This window comes from Pongo pygmaeus, chromosome 4, assembly GCF_028885625.2.
Source record: "Pongo pygmaeus isolate AG05252 chromosome 4, NHGRI_mPonPyg2-v2.0_pri, whole genome shotgun sequence".
Lineage (NCBI taxonomy): Eukaryota > Metazoa > Chordata > Mammalia > Primates > Hominidae > Pongo > Pongo pygmaeus.
In genome coordinates, this window is record NC_072377.2 from 149,015,443 (window position 1) to 149,038,025 (window position 22,583).

General features: G+C 37.5%; 1 protein-coding gene across 4 annotated transcripts in view; it reads left to right on the forward strand.

Moving 5' to 3' along the window:
* Positions 1-18,660, forward strand: part of KCTD16 (potassium channel tetramerization domain containing 16) — a 325,798-nt gene extending 307,138 nt beyond the window's left edge. For 2 of the 4 annotated variants that reach the window (XM_054488308.2, XM_054488310.2), the window contains one exon: positions 6,648-18,660. In XM_054488308.2, the coding sequence (XP_054344283.1) occupies positions 6,648-7,102 (455 nt within the window). In that variant the 3' untranslated portion in view covers positions 7,103-18,660. The remainder of the gene's footprint in view (positions 1-6,647) is intronic. The other 2 variants (XR_010126445.1, XR_010126446.1) reach the window with 2 other exon arrangements.
* Positions 18,661-22,583: the final 3,923 nt, after the last annotated feature.

The window sequence follows — 22,583 nt, forward strand, 5'->3', positions numbered from 1 at the left end:
AATAAATTATTGAGTGATGGTCAATTTATATATATATGTATATATATGTATATACACACACACACACACATTTTATATACAAGTATACTTTATATATAAAATATATAACACTATATATATTATATATATGTAAAACACTTTAAAAGTTCTTGATAGGCCTGTAGATTTTGCCATTTTTCTCTCTGGGTCAGCATGTTTTTGTCATAAGTACATTAACTGTCTGGCTATATGCCTAAATATTTTCTATTCTAATGTCTTTTTTATGTCAGAATTTTCAATCCATTTTTCTTTTTGGGTGGAAGGTTTACTCTGTCACACACACATTCACACACTCTAACTAAACTTTGCTTTCTATACACAGCAGGCTTCCTCCCCCATTCATTTATCATACAGATATTCAATGAGCATCTGCTACTATATGCCCTGGCATGCTGATCTGTGTGTGCCCTGGAGCACACTCTAGAATTCAGAAGGAAACAAGCACATCCCTTACAGTCTAGTGCAGAAAACAGACATTCAGCCAATAAACCTAGAAACCCACCCGTGTTTACACATTATGGTGCTGTGAAAGCAACGGGCAGGAGGTTGGGACTAGCTTGAAAGGAGAAGGATGCGTGGCTGGCAAAGGGAAGATCACACACAAAACCTTGAGATATAGAAAAGGGCTGGCAGGGCAGGAGCTGAAGTAAGGTGATTTTTTGTTTGTTTGTTTTAATTTTCATTTCCTAGATTATGCAGTAGAGCACACATTCCTGCAGGTCAAGAGTGTCTTTCATTTCTTTTGCATCCCTTGCAGGGAGTGTCCTGGTTATTCAGGTGTTGTCTCTCAGCTCCAAACACGCCCCTTTATACTCTATTTGTGATGCCAGGACTGGGATTTGGGTTAACCACACAGGCTAACTACACTTTTCCTTTGCCCAGCTTTCTGTTAGGCTCTGTCAATAGGGGGTGCTAGAGGGAAACACTAAAACATGGGAAGAATTCCTTGCTTGCTCCTTGCTCCTATCAGCGTCAGCCCAGCTTTTGTTTACTCCAAAAGCAGTTGGTTCCAGCTTCCCTTTTTTCCCCTCTATAATCCCCTGAGCCAGGCTGCTTCAGAGACATCAGCACCAGCAGGCCACATGCCCTCCTCAGATGTCTGGGTCCAACCTCCACACAATGCCTCCTCTAAGCTTTTAGGTTCTAATAACTGCATCTTCTTTTACTTGTCTCCTCAGACTTAAGGATGGTAGCCACTTCCTGCAGCCACTACCTTTGTCTCTTCACTGTTACCTGTTTGCATTTTCACTTCTCCCGTATCTGTCTAACCAATACTTATGTTAAATTCTCCCTGTTCAGGTAACTGGTGAGGTGCCTGTGTTCCTGACTGACTCTGATGGATGCATGGCTAGTTTAACTGTCTGTTCTTGCCCATACTAACCATCTCTCAATAGAAGCCCCCACTGGGTCCCTCCAAGACCAACTGCTCATGAGTAAAAAAGGTCAACTGCAAGCAAGAAATTATGATTGTCAAGCTTGAAGACAAACTTTTTTCAGAAGCTCTCATAGCCTGCCTATTCCCAATCTCCACTATGCAATATCTTTTTCAAGGTTAGCAGAATTATAAAAACATCAATTTGGCCATTATTGACTTTTCAACTGGGATACCAAGAAAGCCTTTCAGCAGCCTCAATAAATTAAATCTGGCCACCTAGCTCCCAGACTGGCAGGCTCCTACATCATTGACAGAGAAGATAGGGGAAAGCAGTTTTCCCAGCTGTTGCAGTAAATGATGTGCATTGTGCTCACAACCATTAGCAGGCGGAAAATTTGAAGTGTGGGTACATTGCAGAGCTGCCTCTTTTAAAAATGCATAAGCACTTTGTGAGTTTGCTAAGTCATGTTTCACTCAGCTCGGTTTGAATTTTTCATAGAGGAGAAAAATTCTGTAGTCTTTTCTGTTTAAGTTCTTCTTTATCAGTAAGAACTGCCACAGTGAGGTCTATAGTGGAAGGGGGCCAAGTCTAATCATACAATTTGCTTGATTAGTCCTCAGCTTTTCTAAGTTGTAAAATGCTTGAAGATTTAGGGCTTTAAGGACTTAATATAACTGAGTTTCCTGCCTCTCCCTGTTTAATCCAAAATGCAAATTCTTTCCCGTTCTGGATTTAAGTTTATTTGATGTGTTTTCAAGTAAATCTTTATCCTGAAGGGCTTGTCCATTTGTGAAATTTTAAGCACTGCACTATAAAGACTCCCTTTTTTCCAAAAACATCCCCTGTTCACATACCATGTCCCAGACACAGTATGTGCTTGTGGTCACTCACTCACCATTCCTGTGTTGAGGCAGACATTACTAACAACCGAATACACATTTTCCTGATGCATCCAGCTGTAACATCAGTGTCATTACTAATGTGATATTCCAGCTAGACCTAAGAATTAGCTGTGTAGTGTATGGATGGAAACATTATAATTATGTAGCAAGCCCCTGATTTGTTTCCCTTATATGGAATAGTGTCAGCATTGTAGTAGAACAAAGATGTATAATTGAATGGAATACTTAGTGTGCCGCAAATTATGAAACATCCTTTACATTAGTTATCTCACTTAATTTTCTTCAAAGCCCTGTGAAGAGAATACTGTTAACAGCCTTATTCTTCAGATGAGTAAACTGAGGCTCAGAGAGTTGAAGTAATTTATGTAAGGTCTCATAGGTGACAAATTGTGAAGCCTGACTCTGGTGCCTGAGACCTGCACTGCCATGTTATCAACTTGATACAATTCAACATATGTGTTCAGCTCATTCATTGATTATTCATCAAACATTTATCAAGCCACTCTTATGCAGCAGGCACCAAAAATCATACAATATTCAACAAATTCAGCAATGACTTATTAAAAAACAAGGTAGAGCTATTAGGCTCTCTGACCAGCAACTAGATAATAACTCCCCAAACAGGCAATAGATTTCCCGCTTTTTAAATATCAATAAATCAGACTTTTCTTGGAATGAAATGGTTTTCTTCCCACATCTGGCTAATCAATTGTAACCTATTTTCTCCCCAAATGGAGAGAATTATTCCAGCCAGTATTGAAACTTCAGCAAATTGGAAGCAAAATACATTGCAATTTGAAGTACCAAGGTATTTATGAGATCGTTATTTGCTATAATTGGGATTCTAGAATACTTTGTGTTACAGAACTGACCTTTCATAGATCTTTCCATACTTCCCAAGACTTGTAAGCATATCACAGTGAGACTGCAAGGTCAAAAGGGTCTGGAGCTTACATATGTCATTTCTGCGTTCTGATTTAAAACCTCTTTGCTTGTAATTAGGTTCTTGGGAAGAGGGTAGTCAGGCAGACAGTGCTCCTAGAAAAGATATGGGGTGGTTATCTTCTCACGTTTGATTATTTTTCAAACTTCACAACAACTCTTAATGTAGGACTACAGTTGGGCTGTAGTACTACTATTCCTATAACATTGGATCAGCTGGATGGGGCCCTCCTGATCCTATCTTTCTTTTTTGGTTTAATATAATATATAGACTTCAGAAGCCATCTCATAAATTATCTTGCCAAAATAAATGGCAAGTAAAACAGTCAAATGTTCTCATAAAATCTTGAAACATGGTAGTATGACGACCTCCACTAGAATTAAGTTGTTCAATTCCCCTTTGATAGTGATAGTGCCCAGAATAAGTGGAAAGCAATACTTCTGTTTGGTAGCAGGAGGATCCTAGATGACATTTAAATACATGATCATCCCAGCAGTTCAGGGAGGAAATAACTGCACCATTGCCAGGTTCCTGGCTTGGCACATAGTGAGGGCTTCATGCAGCTTTCCACATGAATATACAGAAATTTTTCACATGATGGTGTTTGTGTTGTTAAAATAACTTTTGGAAGACTGAGTGCGGTGGCTCACACCTATAATCCCAGCACTTTGGGAGGCCAAGGTGGGCAGATCACTTGAGGTCAGGAGTTCAAAACAAGCCTGGCTATGGTGAAACCCCCTCTCTACTGAACATACCAAAAAATTAGCTGGACGTGGTGGCAGGTGCCTGTAGTCCCTGCTACTCAAGAGGCTGTGGCAGCAGAATCACTTGAACCTAGGAGGTGGAGGTTGCAGTGAACTGAGATCGTAGTACCACTGCACTCCAGCCTGGGCAATAGAGCAAGACTCTGTCTCAAAAAACAAACAAACAACAACAAAAAACCCCAAACAAACACTTGTGTAGAAGACTCAAGTTTCCTACTGGGTCCATTGAATGAAATGAGTTTACCATGGGGAAGGTGACTGACTCTTGGACAAAAAGACAGCAATTGCTTCTCTACTTGTTCAGCAGGGTTTATGGCCAAAATATTTTGTAATCTTGCTTTAAGGTAATAGGTGTATCCCAGCATGTATTTCTTCTCTTCTTCCTTTTTGTATTTCCTCTCTTCCTGTTCTTTCTGTAAAAGCTAAATTCAATTTCTGCACTTTTCCAAAAAGGTTTAAAACCAGATTGTCTCTGGTTTGATGTGATTACTTTTCTTCAGCGCAATTCATTGGAACCATTTCTCAGTTAAGTCATTTTGGTATAGGGGTTGCCGAGTTTGGGGAAGCACAAGCAGATTCTGCCTAGTAAAGGTAAAAAATGATCCCCTCAAAATGTATGCTGGCAGACAGAAACCATTTTCTATTATTGATATTTTCAGTCACCAGCTGGTATATGCTGAACAATTTCTGTATTGCATGGGAAATGTATAATAGCATGAGATAACTAGAACAATACAGCTATTGTGATTCCTTTTTGGCTAATTGGATTGTTGCATTTAATTTAATGGCTTTATAAATACAATGATTACTCAGTCACATTTTAGAAAGTGACTGGAAAGAGTGGGTACAATTTAGGGATACTTCTGGAGTTGTGATTTATAGAAACTTTTGTTTTACTTTCTCTTAAAAAATTATATGGAGATAAGTTGGTATATATGTTTAAATCATTTAATATGTAAAGAACAGGCATTATACAAGAAGATAGGACGTAACTTTCCTAATGGTTTTCATTCTAAGTTTTCTCTACTTTGACTATATTAGAAATGGCAATAAGGTAACATCCTGCATAATGTGACCTATTTATTTATGAGAATAAGATATAGTGTAAATCAAAATGGGGTCTCCTTTAAAGCTATATAAAGGTACTACATTATCCTTGTCCTCGATATTGTAAAGGAATTTGTTCTCTTTACTTTTATGGATTAAGTACAAAGAATTGTGGAAGTGCCCAGCATGTAATACATGATCGGTAAATAGTGTTAAGTTTATGACTCCAGGAAGACTGTGGCTGTTCAGAGGGTGGAAGCGGGGGGCAGTGATTTATTTTTAGGAAGTTGCTTTGTGCCATGATTGTGGACTTTTCTTCCTGGTTCACGGAGCCACTGTGCATCTGCAACATTGCTCTGCCTTCAAATTGCTAAATGCAGCATTATGAGGCAAGACTCAGAGCAATGGGAGAAGAGGGACTCATATTGGCTTAAAAAATGACACAGAATATAGTTTATCATATAAATGAAAAGCTCACTGGCAAGACTAGCTTCAGGTGTGGCTAGATCCAGGTACTTAAAAGTTATAATACGGTCTTTTATTGAATTTCTACATTGTTCCTTGGCATATTTGCTGGTATTACAACAACAGATACTTCACTGTGCTCATATTAAGGAGCTCATGGCCTAGTAGCTAATATGATATATAACAAAATGTAATATGTGCAATAATACAGGTATTTACAAAGTAGAACTATTATTCAGAGAGGAGAAAAAAGCAAACACTTCTGAAGAGAGGTTAACAAGAAATTCAGAGAAGTTATAACTTGAATATTGTTTTGAAGTAGAAGCAAGGATTTTACTAACAAGGATACTGAATAAAATGGTTAATTGGCATGGTTATGGCCCTTGGAAGATCTGTATTCAAATCTCAGCTCTGCCACTTTCAAATTGTACAAACTCTGGCAAGTTTCTCAAACTCTTGGGGTCTTAGTTTCCTTGTATGGAGACTGAAATTGAAACTACTGAGTTAACAGAGTTTTTGTTAAGGACCAAGGAGCTGAGGGATACCCAGATAGACACAGGCACAGAGTCAGTCCCCTTTCTCTGGTTACTGTCATTCTGCTTTCATAGTCTCCTCCTGTTGTACCTGACTGCTGTCACTTGGAGCTTTCCATCAGCTATGGAAAATTGGCCAGCTTTTATTGAGAGCTTACTGTGAGAGAGATACTGCACTAAGAATTTTGACTTATCTAACTCCTTCCTATAACTCCAGATAGTAGGAAAATTATTACCCTTATACCACAGATGAGGAAACTGAAAATCTAAGGGATGTGCCAAGGTGACAAGCTTAATAAACGATGTTAGCTGGGTCTTTCTGACTCCTGTGCTCATGGGCTTAAGCATTATACTATATTTCCTCTTATATAGCATGCCATCATTAATTTCCTCCCCTCGTGGACTTGGCTTTTGGGTGCTCCTGTTGCAGCCCACCCTGGATGCCACCCCACATTTTCTAAAAGCATGGTTCCGCGATGCTTCTCTTATGTGTGTTTGTGCGTATGTCCAAGTGCTATACTGCTACTCCAACTGACCTGGCTGGCATTAATCCTTTGGGTCCTTTGCTTTCTTTTCAGGTGAGCCTTCCAGATGGTCACCCTCACACTGCGATTGCTGCTGCAAGAATGGCAAAGGTGACAAAGAAGGGGAGAGCGGCACGTCTTGCAATGACCTCTCCACATCTAGCTGTGACAGCCAGTCTGAGGCCAGCTCTCCCCAGGAGACGGTCATCTGTGGTCCCGTGACACGCCAGACCAACATCCAGACTCTGGACCGTCCCATCAAGAAGGGCCCTGTCCAGCTGATCCAACAGTCAGAGATGCGGCGGAAAAGCGACTTACTCCGGACTCTGACTTCAGGCTCCAGGGAATCGAACATGAGCAGCAAAAAAAAAGCTGTTAAAGAAAAGCTCTCAATTGAGGAGGAGCTGGAGAAATGTATCCAGGATTTCCTAAAAATCAAAATTCCAGATCGGTTTCCTGAGAGAAAACATCCTTGGCAATCTGAACTTTTACGGAAGTATCATCTATAAGGGAGGGTTGGGGGTGGGAAAAGAAAAAAAAAGTCATCATTTTGAAATTAACCTCCTAAAAGGAATTCATATTTTAAAGGAAAAAATACAACTAATGATGCACATTTCTTAGAACACAATAGTCCATTGATATACTACTGCCTACTTTACCTAGTTCACCTTAACATGTAAATCCACAGGGTAGATTTCTTTCTAGATGTGGAAGTACAAGAAAATCTTTTTTAGTTATTTGTTTGTTTACTTGGTCCCATGTGCTAACTATCTTATATATAATGACAGCCAGCTACATAAAAGTAGCTGAGAGGCCTTGGGAGTCATTTATCCCAAACTGGGTTTTTTCTCTCATCTTCTACCTCCCTCCTTTGAATGAGGGTATGGTAGAAAAAGATCTGGCCCAATGGCATAAGTTTGGAATTTTTAATTTTGGTTTTTCCTTTTGTTTATGGAGTTAGGGTGGAGTGGCAGATTTATATGACTTTTCACTCAAATCTATATGTGCCAGTTTATATTGACTCCGTATGCATGAGTATTTGTGCAACACAAGCACAACTAAGTATGTATATACACATGATGCACAAGATGCCAGGACCTAGACCTCCCAAGGGCTGTGCTCCTGCTCCCAGCAGCCCTCTCTTAGAATATTTCAGATGGATGAGCTTCTGACTCTTTCTTAAAATTCTTTTGGGAAGATTTCCCAGCCTTTCTTCACAACACTTTCTAACATCAAATGACTCTCATCATCAACAAATTGTATTCCTTATTTTGAAATTAATACCCTCAGGCTCCATTTTACTGCTTTACTGTTTGTCTGCATTAAGAGAGGATGAGGAGAGCTGGTCAAACATTCTTTGTGTTAAAAAATCAAACATTCATATCCACAAAATTTTCTGCTAAATGACTCCACACTCAGCCTTCTCTACCCTGAACTGAATTATCACACTTTTCTCCATGTTTTCAGAGTTCTTACTGCCCACAGTTTAATGGTGTGGCCTTTCCACATAATCCACATTAAATTCTATGTTCCTGTGTTGTTGTGGAACTAAGGACAACACACGGTACTTGAATAAGGGTCTGGCCTTTTGTTTGTTTTAGAGAAAGTTGTATTCCACACACAACCTAATAATTTCTTATAAAAATTTTAAACTACAAAGCTACATTTTTACTTGCTTGTAGCCGTTTTTGTTTGCCTTTGGGATTCGGGCTTTGGCTGTGCCCATGCTAGGATTTAGCTGTGTCATTTTTATGATGTCTATAACAACACAACAAGGCAACTGAAGCTCCAAAGTTAAGGTTTCAGATTTCTAAATGAAACTATCTTTTTCAATTACATCCTGACCTGTATAGACACAGCCAAAAAGAAACTGTTAATAGCCATCCATCCATGTAACTCTGTATTTTACTAAGGTACCAATAGCTCTTTCATCGACTTCTGCTACATGAAGGTTAAAAGACCAGCTTTTATTTTTAGCATTCCTCATGCATTTCAGTGGTAACCAAAAAATAATTTGTCAATTAATAATTGTGTGCCAAGCACTCCTAATTTGTTTTATTGCGTGTGTGTGCATGTGTGTATGTGTATCACAGGTAATAAAGGCAATTGGATGATATCTGTAGGAGGAAAGCAATGACTAATTTCTTCCTTTTGAAATCTTTCATTGATGCACATTTATTATGTAAGAAGTTCTGTCTTGATTTCTGTTCTTAGTGATGACTAGTATATGAATATCTTTCTGAATTTTTGTAATTCTCGCCTTCACACTTGGATGACAGACTCAGCTAATGTTTCCTTGTCCTGAAGGTTTGAATGGAGTTTAAAGTTTTACATAAGTGAAAAAGAAAGTTTATCTTGGGAGTTGAGTTGTCAAGAGAATTATAATTTATGAATTTAAGTGTCATTCTTTTCTGTATTAATATATTAGCAGATATTTGATCTTAACTACAACATAGCTTTGTTTGTAAAGCTTACCAATATGTCTTCATTCTTTTCAATGTTTCTTGATAGCACATGGCAATACCATCATCCTAATAACAGAAGATCTTGCAAAGAATCACAGAGCTTAATGGGTCAAGAAGTTGAATTTGGGGAAAATATCCTGAAACTCACTTTGGTCAAATGATTATTGTGTTGTCACTGGAAGTACTGTCAAAGACTTTGGGGTCTAACTAAAATGGCCAAAGTTCCAACTTCCCTAAATTTCAGACCTGACTGTAATGGCCTCAAGATAGAGAAATACCCTCATAAGAGTTAAAGAATTAAGATGATTGTCAACCCAATATTTCTACTACATTCTTTAAACAGGAAATTAAACACTGCAAAAGGAGTGTTCAGGCAGTGTTCCTCTGACCCCTGACCTGTCATGAGTTTTCTCTGCTCTGACATTCCTTATACATCCAGTGAATAAAGCTGGAATAGAAACCCTGTTTAAAACAATCACAACAGCAATATTTTTATTCTGGGCCACCTCTCGACTGGCACTCATCCCGTGGTAAAATATTCCAGTAACTAAGACAACAGCATGGCATTTATTTGTGTGAGTGTTTATATAGAAATGAACATAGACCTGGCCAGTAAAAGGCTCTGAGGAGGCTTAAAGTACCTAGTTTGAGTGGAGTTATCAAGTGAGGTCCAGGTAGCCTGCAACATTGGAAATGAGTTCTAGGTAAGTGAGTTATAAGAGTACATGCTCTAGTAACTCTGGTAATCACTGTGACTCGGGCATGTTTCCCTGAAGTTAAAATAGTTTTTATAACTTTTTGTTTAATTCTGAACAAAACAATATATATGGTTTACTTCTCGAACATTGGTTATGAGAAGGGCCATAAATTGCTAATATAAAGAAGTTAGTAGTATCAAGTGGATACAATGAATGGGGAATCACATGTGTAGAGCCCCAACTTAGATTGCCTTCTGGGAAATCCCATGATACTAAAATCCAGTGAGCTTTGGGAGATCATTCCCTAAAGGTTTGTGGGTCGTCTGAAGTCAGAAACATATTTACAAAGTCCTTCTACCCACTATCAAAAATGAACTGATCTGCATTCAGCAGGAAGAGGGGAAGATAGGAATATGAAACTACTAGATCATATGGTATTGTGATTTTCTTCCCCTGCTAGGAAAAAATGGCACTGAAATGCTGTCAAAAAATAATGAAGTGAAGTGGCTTCCAAAATATGCACTGATGTTATCCTTTGTATTTATAGGCACAGTTATCTTACTGAAAATGCATGCATGGTGAATAAAAATAAAAGGGGGAACAATGCACAAATAATAAGCGTTCCCTTTGCTCTTTATTCCTTCATAGTTGTATCTATTCCAACCAATTCATTTTCGGGGAACACATTTATTAAAGGGTGCTGACATGGAATTTTTCTCTTTTCAATTAGCCTTGTTAGATTCAGAGGGACCTTTATCCATAGGCACAGGTGTGTTGCTTGTTCTGGGCCCCATTACTCCCTGCGCTTCTGGATTACTTGTGCTTTCCTGGGCTTTAGATTCTTCTCTGAGGATCTTTTGTTGGTGTCAAACAAAACATGCTACACTGAGACAAAAGGAAGGCATGTATGGTGTTTTGTAAAATTGACACCAGCTCCCACAATGGGAACCAGATTTTGATTCTTATACATTTTCCTTTGCTACAATTCCAACCTTCCAACTTTGTATCTACTATAGTGTAGATCTGCGAATTTGAGTGCTGGTATTTTCTGCCACTATATACCATGCCATAGAATTTGACTAGCCTTGGTCCTCTAGATGATCTTTGCTAGAATTAATAAGACTCTTTCTGTGAACTTTTAGGAAGAATTCTTTGTCACCTCCACCTGACATACCAATTTTCAAAAGAAAAACGAAGGGAGTTTATTTTTCCTTATGGTGACTCTGTGGCAGATAAATGTTTTTGCCAATTTGCATGCTGGTTTATAGGTTTAGCATGGGCCATTTCTCTCTTTAATGTCTTGGTATTGTTGGTGTCTTGCAATCTTGATGCCCCACAGTTTCAATTTATTTATTTTCTTTTATATTGTCAAAATAGCACACTAGAGAAAGAACCAGAGTGAACATTCTGTATCCTGAGTTACAATGGAGTTACATGTCATTTGTATAGAACTGTATAATGATTAATATCTGCAGAGAAATTAGACCAAATGAAACCTGCTGGAATAGGTTTGATTTATATTGCCTTCATCATTCTGGTTTCAGATGAAATGGTTATTGCTGTCTACCCCTGCTGAAAGAATAGAGTCTTAAACTTTAATAATCACAGCCTTGTGATGCAAACACAGAGCTTATTTGTTTGAAATGCCTATTATTCTCATCTTGCTGTATACGTTGGAATGGAGATTCTTTTTCCAGTGTTCTCCATTGCAAACTTTTTAATAGTGTTTTTTAATACTCAGTATGCACAAAAATCATGTGTAGCACTTGTAAAAATGCAGATTCCTTCAACCTAACTTCAAAGAGTCTGATTCAGAAACTTGAAGCAGGGCCAAGAAATTTGTATTTGAGCTAGTCTCCTTAATAATTTTGATGAGGATTGTCTATAGATGTTGCTTGGAAAAATTCTGCTGTTTAGGGAATATGCAGAGGCCAAGAGCTCCTTTACTTCTTAGAAGCACTTCCTCATTTTCTCTTACTTTCTTCCCACTGCAAATAAGTCAAAGCATGCATTATTCATTATCTTAAGAGAAAACACCCAAAGAAAAACATCCTAAGACTAGGGCAGAATAGATTTTCATGAATTCTTTGCCATTTCTTCTGCTGTCTGTCAACCATAACCCTTTCTCCATATTGTGTGTGTATGTGTATGGGTTTTTTCCCAAAATAAAAGCCTGCATTATTATAGTCTTAGCTCTGGGTAGATGGGAGCATATCTCTGAGTGAGATGTATCCTAATGATACCCAACAAGAAATAAAAATAGTGATCTTTCCCAAGGAGAGTTGTTTATTTCTAGGCCCTTACTTAGTATGAGTGGGAGGAAATCGAAAGTGATCCATAATTTAATGATGTATATGGCCCCAAAGGTGATTCCATTAACTGCACATAAAATATAACCAAAATGAATATAGAATGATTAGTAAATTCAGCTATATTTTACCAATCAAATCCTGTGCCATTGAACTGCTAAATTTGTCCAATTTGACTCAATCAGGACTATGAAGCTCTCAGATAATTGAAGATCCTGAACCCTGACATTAACTAAAAACTTGAAGCCAAACTCATGTGTAAGAATAAATGCAAAAAAAAAAAAAAAAAGAAGAAAAAGAAAAAGAAAGAAAGCAAGAAAGAGTGAATTCAAAAGGGTTTCAATGATCCAATTGACTGTATTTATTTAACAGAGTAACTGGATACGTACCAAATTCCCACGTTATAAGAAAGATAAAAATAGAGATCATGCTTGTCATGATCATGAGTGAATATTTGAGTAAATATTATTGCCAAAGGAAAGTGAAGGATGTTTAATGAAACTGATGAACATGAGCAACTAATTCTGTTAAATTGGCCAAGATTAAAACAAAAATGGTTAAATTTGATTCAGTTTGTTGCCCTCTCTCCTCTACTTCCTAAGTGGGATCCCTTTTCTGTCCCGGCTTCCTAATGTTCAAAAAATGTTTCTCTTGCTTGTGAACAAATTTTGTTGCCAATTAGGTAAAAAATGTTAAGTTCCCAGACTGTCATCCTTGCATTATTTAGGAAATTTACTTTTAAAAGGATAAAGAAAAATGTGCCTGGCCTAGCAACTATCAAGGGCTTGTCCTGGAGGAGGGTGGGGGTAATCTTCCTGTTAATCAGCTTTGTAAAACACTTGTATGCCAACCAGAGGGTTTATTAAGTCTCTTGTCTCCAGCAACCTCCTCCATCTTATCAGTTTATTTTTAGAATTGACCTTTAGATAATTTACCTGCATTTGCACAGTGAAAAATCAACATAACTTTATATTATCTTCCTACTGACGTGGTCTCCATCCATCACAAATGGAAGCAGAACTGATGCTTAATAAAGTAGTGAGAGTTGCTTTCAAATTACATTAGTGTGCATGTGTGAGTGTGAGTGTGCACATGGCAATTTTTAGGTTTATGTCAGCTCAGTGGATAACGTGCGTGGGAGTGCTATCCAAGTGCATGGAAAAAGCCTTTGGTTACATAGTTGCACAGCTTTTTAGTTCAGCACAATAGTTTGTCTTTACTGTGGATGTCAGTCGTTGAGAATGTTAAGTAAAGCTTGTCTCCTCATGTGAAATTCAAACAATACTAATTTCTGGGGAAAAATCAAACTCATATCCATGTATATAGTGAAGAGAGTCATCTTATTCAAAAAAAGAATGTATTTTTGAAAGCTAAGATAGACATAGAATACACATTAATCATCAGTAGTCTTTTTTAATTGCAGCCAGTGGTCAGTGGTTTATCTATACCTTTAGGTGAGAGACAGAGAGAAACAATTTCAGGAAACTCCTTGATTCATGTGGGTTATGTGCATTTAAGGCCGTGGCTCTCAAAACCAGGAGTGGTTTTGCATACCAGAGATCTTTTGGCAATGCCTGGGTTTATTTTTTGTTTCATGATTTGAGGGGTGCTACTGACGATTAATGGGTATAGGCCAGAGATGCTGCTAAAGATCCTACAGTGCACTGGAAAGCCCTCCATAACAAAAAGTTATCCAGCCCACAATGTCAATAGTGCTTAGCTTGAGAAACTCTAAATTAAGCATGAGTTTAAATTTGTCAAGGCATTTTTTTTTTTTTCTGTACCATATACGGAAAGTCTTCCAGGTCAATAAATAGGATAAAATAGAAAAATAAAAATCGGAACCAGTTTAGATGTGTATAGAAATTGTATGTATGGAAATTATTTGAAGTTAGACGTAATAATCTCTTTATACAGATGTGAAAGCTGAGATTTACAGAAATAGGAAACTTTTTCCAGGGATCTGGTAGTGATGAGGAAGGCCTGTAGTTTAGGTGTCTTGTCTTCTTCTACTTCAGTCTTTCTGCCTCAGAAAAATTATACATCTGTAATATTGTCAATCTTTCAACAGTTAAATGTGTTTGTTGTGAAGCATTCTGGGATCCTTTTCAGTTTACATGATCCTGTTAAAGATGTTTCCCAAGCTGATCAACAGTAGACCACAAAGTGCTCTCAGAAATGAAACTAGTAAGGGGGAGAAAGTGTTTTGAGCAGGCCAATGATTTCATTGTCTGTAACTGCTTATCATACCCTTTGTTACTTTGAGTTGAATATTCCCTCACTGAGAATGGTAAAATCTTATTGGAAAATATGTTTCCTAGACTCACCCAGGGGTGGCTCCCATGTCCTTGTTTCCAAACATGTGACAAGTCTAAGCACAAGTCCTTGCTACTGAGTCTTATTGTTTAGCTTATATGTACTGACTTTATTAGAACACAATTTGTGTCTGAAATGATTTGACATTTTTCTTTTACTGTATCATACCAACATCCCAGGGATGGAATTATAGTAGGGTCATTCTAATTCCATTTTATACAAGGGAAACTAAGGACCCAGAAAGTTTAAATCAGTCATTTATTTGTTTGTTTATGCATATATCCAGCAAATATTTGTTGGGTACATACCATATATAGGTCAGTGTCATGAGCATTATAATGTCTAAGCAATCAAATTTGGAATAAGGAACTTGAATTAAGTTCACTCATATCCTAGACTAGCATTATTTCTATATGTAGTTCTGATCAATATTCTAGAATTATGGTTTAAATATCAAGTTATAAATAATATATAGTACAGATTTATTATTATGTACCTGAAACTCTAATAAGTACTTTTCATGCCTTATCTCATTTAATCCTATCATAAGCCAATGAAGTAAGCCCTACCACTATCCTCTCTTTACAGATGAGGTCAGTGAGGCTCAGAAAGATAAAGTAGCACATAAAGGCTCATAGCTAAAAAGTGGCAGAGCCAGATTTTCCTCTGAGTTTATTAGACTCTAAAGGCTGCTGGCTTAACCATCTCTTTGTACAATCTGTTCTCTCTGTTCTCTGAATTTGCCTGTTTCTCCTCTCTCCTATGCTAAACAAGGTGAGATCCCAGCCTAACATCCTTCCTAAAAGTCATCAGGTTTTTTTGTTTGTTTGTGACTTGCATTTGCCTAGGAGGTAAAGAAAGGGCAGATTTGCTACAGGTTGTACTTTATGCCACAAAAATTTTCAAGGGGACCATAATGTTGTAGAACAAGTATCTGGTGAGTACTGATACCCTAAGAAACTCACCGTGATAAGCTAGCTTCCAGGTCGGGAGAAAATGACACCTGCAATTGCTTGCTGTGCTGCATACAGGTCACTAGGGCAAGCTTCAGGAGAAGTAAAATAGGTGTATGAGCATGTTTATACGTGTTTATACATGAGTGTATCTAGGTATCTGCTATTTTCATCTTTTGGCTTGTTAAACAGTCTCAGTTTTTTATTCAAGACAGGTCAAAAGCCCAAATGTGATTAACTGCCCTCAGCATCTCATTGTTACTGTTATAAGTTGGGAAAAAGAGAGGCAGCTTTAGAAAAGAAACTTCACTGAAATATGTGCATGCGTGTGTGTGTGTATGAGGAGTGTGTGTGTTTATGTGTGTTTTGTGTTTATGTATAAAATTATGTGTATATATGTACATAAGTGTGTACATCTAAATGTGTATATATATAAATATATATCTATAGCTGTACATATGTATACACCCATAAACAAAGCTCATAGTTTAAAACTTTGGAATTTTCAGTTTGGAGAAGTTATTATTATTACAATTTACATTTGGTTTCCCAGACGGTCTAATATAGTTCTAATTTCCAAAATTCTCTTCCACTAAAAGTGGATATATTTATTTATGGTGCCGAGAACATTAACAAAATATTTAGATTTAATATCTATGAATAATAAACAAAAAAAGTGCATTTAAGGAAACACCAAACTTGTAAAAACTGGCTCTCTTATCCAAATCATTTGTTGGAATTTCAAACTACATGTTTTCAAACTTCTTCATTCCAAAAAAAAAAAAAACAAAAACAGAAAAAACCCAAAACACTACCAAATGAACAGTGATAATGTTTAAGAAGAAAAAGAAAAATGCAGGTGTATGATAGCACAAATTCAATGGTTATTGCCCTAGTGGTGCTTCACTTACCTATTGGTTAATTTATTATATCCTGGTTAATTTCACTATATCACTGATGAGGGTTCCTGTGTCCCTACATGATTTATCGGTGGAGCTAATTATCTGTTTAATTATTTAAAGCTATAGTAAATAATTTATAATATGCATATTGTAAATAGATACTAAAGGTCAAGGGCACATTGTAATAATCACAAAGTTTTAGTCTCCTGCAAATAACACTTGAAGCCTGTTTATACAATACCCAAATAGTTGCTCAAAGAAAGAACAATGTAAGTCAAATACAAGAAAACCTTACTTACCTATTTTGGCATTTTACAGACATAACAACCAAATTAACGAATTTTGGGCATCTTAAGAATACAGTGAGTTGTGTACTCATTCATACCCACATGCTTTGCATATTACTGGGGAATGTGAAAAATATTTAAAGTCAACCAATGCAAACAGAGATTCCCTGCTGCTCCTTGGGATCAGTTTGTATGCACACAAGCCCATGCCTTCAACTGATAGTCCTAGCACAGATCCCTCCTCCCAGAGATCTGTCAGGTGTGCCCACACAACAGAAGCACTTGTAAACTAATCAAGCACGGTCACCGAATCCTTTTTTCACCAGCCTTCTGCAGATGTTGTCTTAAAAACATAAGAAAGAAAATCCATTTTTTTTTAAAGCAATGAGATGTTCTAATTAGGTTTGAGAACATTTGAAGGAGCAATTGTTTTTTCCCCAAAATTTTGGAGCAGAGGGGACATTTTACATCATCCTAACTTCATGTTCCTCTGTCATTTTATTTTATTTATTTATTTTTAATTCCAAAGGAGAAAGTTGAATCAGGAAAATTTGTCTTAAAATATACTGCTTAGTTTAGAGATGGACAAACTAATGTATTTTTGTAAATCATGGGTGGTGGATGTCAAAATCTCTCATTAATTACCCTGTTTCTTCCTCTAAGGAAATTGATTCATGAATAATTGGAAAGGTATTCTAGTTAAGACACACAGAAACACAAACTTAGGGGAGCTGCACTTCAGAGAGTCCCACTGTAACCTGTTAATAGAATCTGTTTTAAATGAGTCACTCCTTAGATTGGCAATGACACCCAGCTTAGTCTGTAAAATCAGGAATCTTTGTGTTGGCTGAAGGAAGTTAGTAATCTTAGTTGAATTCCTCTTCCCCATGTCTTTCAAAACCAGAGCACTGGGTCGAACCTAACCAACAAAATAATTCGTCCAAATTAAATTGACTTTTTAATATAATATCAGCACCACCCCTTACACTTTTAAAGTTAAAGACCCTGTTGATCAGGTTACCTGGAAATTTCAAGTGCATCTGACCAGGGATTATCAAGCTCCTTGTGACATCTGTTTCTGATGCTGTGAATGTGATGTCACCACAAATAGAGGATTCTGAATTTTGCTGGTACTAATGCTGAGTGGTGACTTATTGGGGCCTTGCTCATGTTACTTTTTCCTGACCTCATTCAAGCACTTGATGACTTGGGTCAGTTTGTTGCACATTGATGAATAACAAGTGACACCCAATGAAATTACCTCTTCTCCTTTCCAATGCAGTTCGCTTGTACATAAATGTAACGTCAAATTGTTTACAGATTATTTTTGTGTGTAATTGTGATAGCAGATTTAGCTCGAACTTTAAAGGAATTTGTTTACTGACTGGTGTTAAAATGAATGTGCTTATTACAGTATAAACATCATTAATTATGGACTCACATGAATGCATGTCTACATGTCGTCAGTTCTCAGCAGCTCGGTTATTCAGCAAAAAGTCTGCAGTCTGTGAATAGCAAATATACATAACTACTGTGACTCTAATAACTCAGTAACTGTTTTTACCTTGGGATGTAACACTGTAGATCTTAGCCTGCTGTATTTCTTTCTTACCTATTTGTTTTTGCGAGAAAAACATGATGGAAAATGCTACTACTAATTGTCCCGGTGGAATTGCACATCATTTTGGCAATCATTGGTTCACTCAGAAGGCAACTGCCTATAGATGGAACAGCCCTGAGCAACATAGAAATATATACATACATATCTATGTATGCAATATCTACACTGCGAATTACTACCATCTATTCTCACTGCCAATGGAAACAAACTACTCTTTTCTTTGGATTCATTGATGGATATAGAAAATTAATTTGCTATTAACTGCTTTCATATTCTGTTTAGTTCTTATAGTATGGTAAATGATACAGGTGCAGTATCAGTATTGTAAAATTGTATGGTGAAAACTACAAAAGTCATTCTGTGGATATATTTTAAAAGGAAGAACAGAAACTATATTTCAGATTCTTGTGTGAATATAATTACAGAATAGGTAACTATTTTTATGTGTTTCCATAAATGACTCCATTTCATATGCATTGTAATTTAGCACCAATCATAATAAATCATTTGGTAACATTTAGTTGTTATATATATCTATTTCCAGTACACGTAAGAGACTGATGAGTCAACGTTATTTCATGCTAACTCAAGAAATTTAGATGAAATATAATTACCATTGCAATTAGTTTATTTCTGGTTTGTTGTGGCAGCTTGCTGAGTTTGGGTACAGAAAAGGAGAAGACTTAATAAATTGGTTATTTATTATACTTAGAATTAAACTGTAATAGGTGGAGGCCTTGCCTCTGTCTCTTGCTAATTGGATGGCTTTGTACTATTTTTCAAACCTCTTGAAACACCGGTTTCCTTATCTGTAAATAGGAAATAGAAATAATGGATACATCACAAGATTCTTGTGAGAGTTAAATTAGATAATCCATATAAAGCACTTGTCAGAGTATCTTGTACATTAAATAGCTGCTTAATAACCCTTATCCATTCTTATTACTATTATTCCAAAATGCAAATTTTAAAAAGGAATTCGGCTTCAACACTGAATATCTGAATACGTATTTTTTTACACTTTACCATTTTATGACATTGCTAATAGTGTTAAGCATTATGTTTTTTAATCAGAAGGGAAAATTCTACAAAAAATAATTTAACAGCTTGGGGGAGCTTTAGAAATAATTCAGCCTTTTGCTGTTGTGAACTGTTTTTGGTGGCATACTTGCCCCATGATATGCACTGAAAAAATGGAAGGAATTGGGCAATGTACAGTTTGAGAGATGTAATCTCTTTTACACATTCCACCTTGCACTTTTAAAATGCTCTTTGTTATATTTAAAGCCCTGAGAGTTTTGCAGTAAAAACAAAACAAAACAAAACAAACAAAAACTTTCAAACTTTAACCCAGAATCTCCCAGACTGGTCTCACCAAACTTTCTTACAGTTTTGAGACACACACTTTGGGAAATGTTTGTTTAACCCATTCCCTTCCTTGTATTTCTTGTACAGAACGGGAAAGTTAAGACCCAGGGAGGAAGAGATGGTTCTGGGTCTAGAACTGCAGCTGTGGAATCAGGCTAGGACACTTTCTCATGAGCTATCTCATGTAAGTGAGATAACAGTTACAGCTTTGTTTTGAGAAACTATTCTAAAGTCACAACATCCATACTGCATGGACCCAAAGTAAAAAGCCCCACAAGGTACAGAAGGCCAAGCAGGAGAAAGTGAGGATCTAGTTTACAGTAATCCTCCTTAAAACTCTATTACCACTGAGATCACTTAGGAATGAGATAGTCTATTTTGCCTCAATAAGCTGATCCTTAGCAACAGTGGCTACAAGGATGCTGTACCATGCTGAATTTCAGTCCACAAGAGGGATGGAAGCTTAGACAGACCGAAGTTATGGAGGGGTTTGGAGAAAAAGTTTTCCCATGAATTCTTTTGTGGAAAGCTGTGGGCTTTCCTCTGAAAACTTGAGAGAGAGAAAGCAACTGTGATGGAGAACTGTGAAGTTAATGACCTCCAAAGCCTTAGAAATTGCCTAAATAGAGCCAAAACTTCATTAAATTTAGGCACAGGGAAAGGCTATGCCTCCACTGTTCCAGAATGACATAGACAAGTAAAGAACCAACATTAAGAGAAAAAGTTGGCTGCAGACTTACAGGATGAACAGCAAGAAGGAATTTATTTGTCACCATTGTTCTGCCCAGAACAGCAGCTAGTTTCCCCCAAAATACAAGGGTCCTGAGAACACTCCCTAAAGCTTCTGCGATGTGGGTGGTGAGGACACAAGGGGGCTCTCTCTACTTGCTGGGGAGCATGGGTGGAAAAAAGGGTGTATGGGGAGCCCAGGAATACACTGGTAGTGGACCAGGAGAAAGACTCCTCTTGAGATCTGTGGAAAGATTTGGGGAGATTTGTACACAGCCACTGATCAAAAACTCATCCTTCTGATAAATTGAATTGAACAGGACTTGATCAGAAGGATCATAATTTTTGCAACGAGGACAGTGAAATAGGAAAAAATACCAACTGCTTAGACAATACTTCTTCCCTCCAATTTCAACCCAAAGGCAGCATTCCTCCCCATGACTAAAAAATATTCAGAGCCCACATCAATCTTGTCCCAAATGGCAGCTGCCACTGAAACAGGTCATGATAGGTCTTCGTTTCAATAAGGGGATGATAAAAACCCTTAGCCAGGCAGAGCAGCTTCAGCCTTCAGTAAGCCAGCCTCATGTTGAAGAGCTTAAAAAAAATCAATAGGTCAGCAACAAAGGCCCAGGAGGAGGGCAGGGTTTTCAAATGCTAAGATTGCCAGAGAGCTCCAGGTGCACCCCATAAACCCCTTGCTTATTCTTATTACCATGTTATGAAAGCACCAAAAAGAAATTCTGAGGACTAAACTCAGTCTTTGACTTGTTTTTCTCTTTCTTCTGACTCACCATGTGTCCTATCTTTAGGGTAGCAAGAAACAAAAACACCCTACATAACTGGAAGATAGCTAGTATATTGAAATGGTATTGCTCTTCCTCTGGATGGGTCTGAGTTCAAACATGCTCTTCAAGCCTGTCTGCTTCCTGATGGATATGCAGCAATTAAATAGGATGTCTCCAAGAGACAAAATCACAGACACATAGGTACCTTCGGTACAAATAAAGCTTTTCTCCTCTCCATCCTCCCTGGATGTTCTACTTTTTTTCTATACATTTCTTTCCCTCTCTTTTTATTCTGTTTGTTCTTCATGCATCTGGAGTACAGGGTAAACATGTTTAATAAATCACAGCATCCTTTATCTAACAGTGCCCCTTTCCCCCACCATACACTTTTCTTGAAGCCTCAATTTCTTCATCTAGTCTGTGATTGAGGACATTGAAGGAGATATATATTTTGCACCATTTTGCCATCCCTTTCTCAACTGATTTTTACCTCAGCTCTGGCTGGTCTCCTATTTGAAGGAAGAGGTGGAGGTGGGGAGGATTTGGTGGGTTCCAAATGTTGACCGTTTTAGATTGCCTTTGAGAGAAAACAGCAATTCTATCTAGGAGGAAATGAAAGACAAGGAGAAGGTGAGTTGAATGCTGGTGGACTGTGGTCTGTGGTCCTAAAGCTATTGCAAATGGGTGAGCTACCTTTACTGTTTCTTCCCTGGGGATGAAGTGGACACCCAAGACCTTTCCCTGCTAATTTCCACACATGCCCCAGTTTAATGACTCATTTTCTGCATTAACCAGAGCTTGCACCCTTTGCTCCAGAAAGTCCAGCATGAATTTCCGTTTTGTCTTTAACATGGATAGACGGTAAGGGATTGGAAATGGTGAGAAAGTAGTAAACTTATTGGAGTTAGACAGAGAAGCCACACAGTTAGCAGCAAATCATTCTTTCTCCCTTTGTCCCTGGGAAAGAGTGGCCCTTAGTACCTAGAAATAATAGACTGTCAGTTTTGGTTTTTTTTTTCAATAAGGAGATGGATGTCCTGGCCTCTCTGTCACCTGACATTAACAAATGTGAGAGAGTATGAGGAGGGAAAAAGATGTTAATAATAATCAGTTTTGTGTACCTGAGGCATAAGAGGGTTTTTTCCTGCTAGAGTAAATGAATAACATGATAATTAACTTGATCTACTCTTTAGGGAGCGGCTACCTGCAGGTCTCTTTGCAAAGCTCAGGCTTTATGCTCATAGTGCAATGATGTTCACATGTCCTCTGGCACCTTGAGGTTTTCAGTGTGTATTCTCATTCATCTATAGTTTCTGAAAGCTGAAGAAACAGTTGGGGACTTAGAAAGGACTGCATCATTTTCCTCTTAGTTATTTTCTATAACATAACTTCTCATAGGTCTATCCAACTATAGAGTATCTTACATTGCTATTTATGATGCTTTGAGGAAGTGCTGGAAATATAGCAGATTAAAAATTAGCCAAAATAATATACAAACATGTCAATATCAGCTGTTTCCCGTATTTTGTGGTACTCTTTTTTAATTAAGTAAAT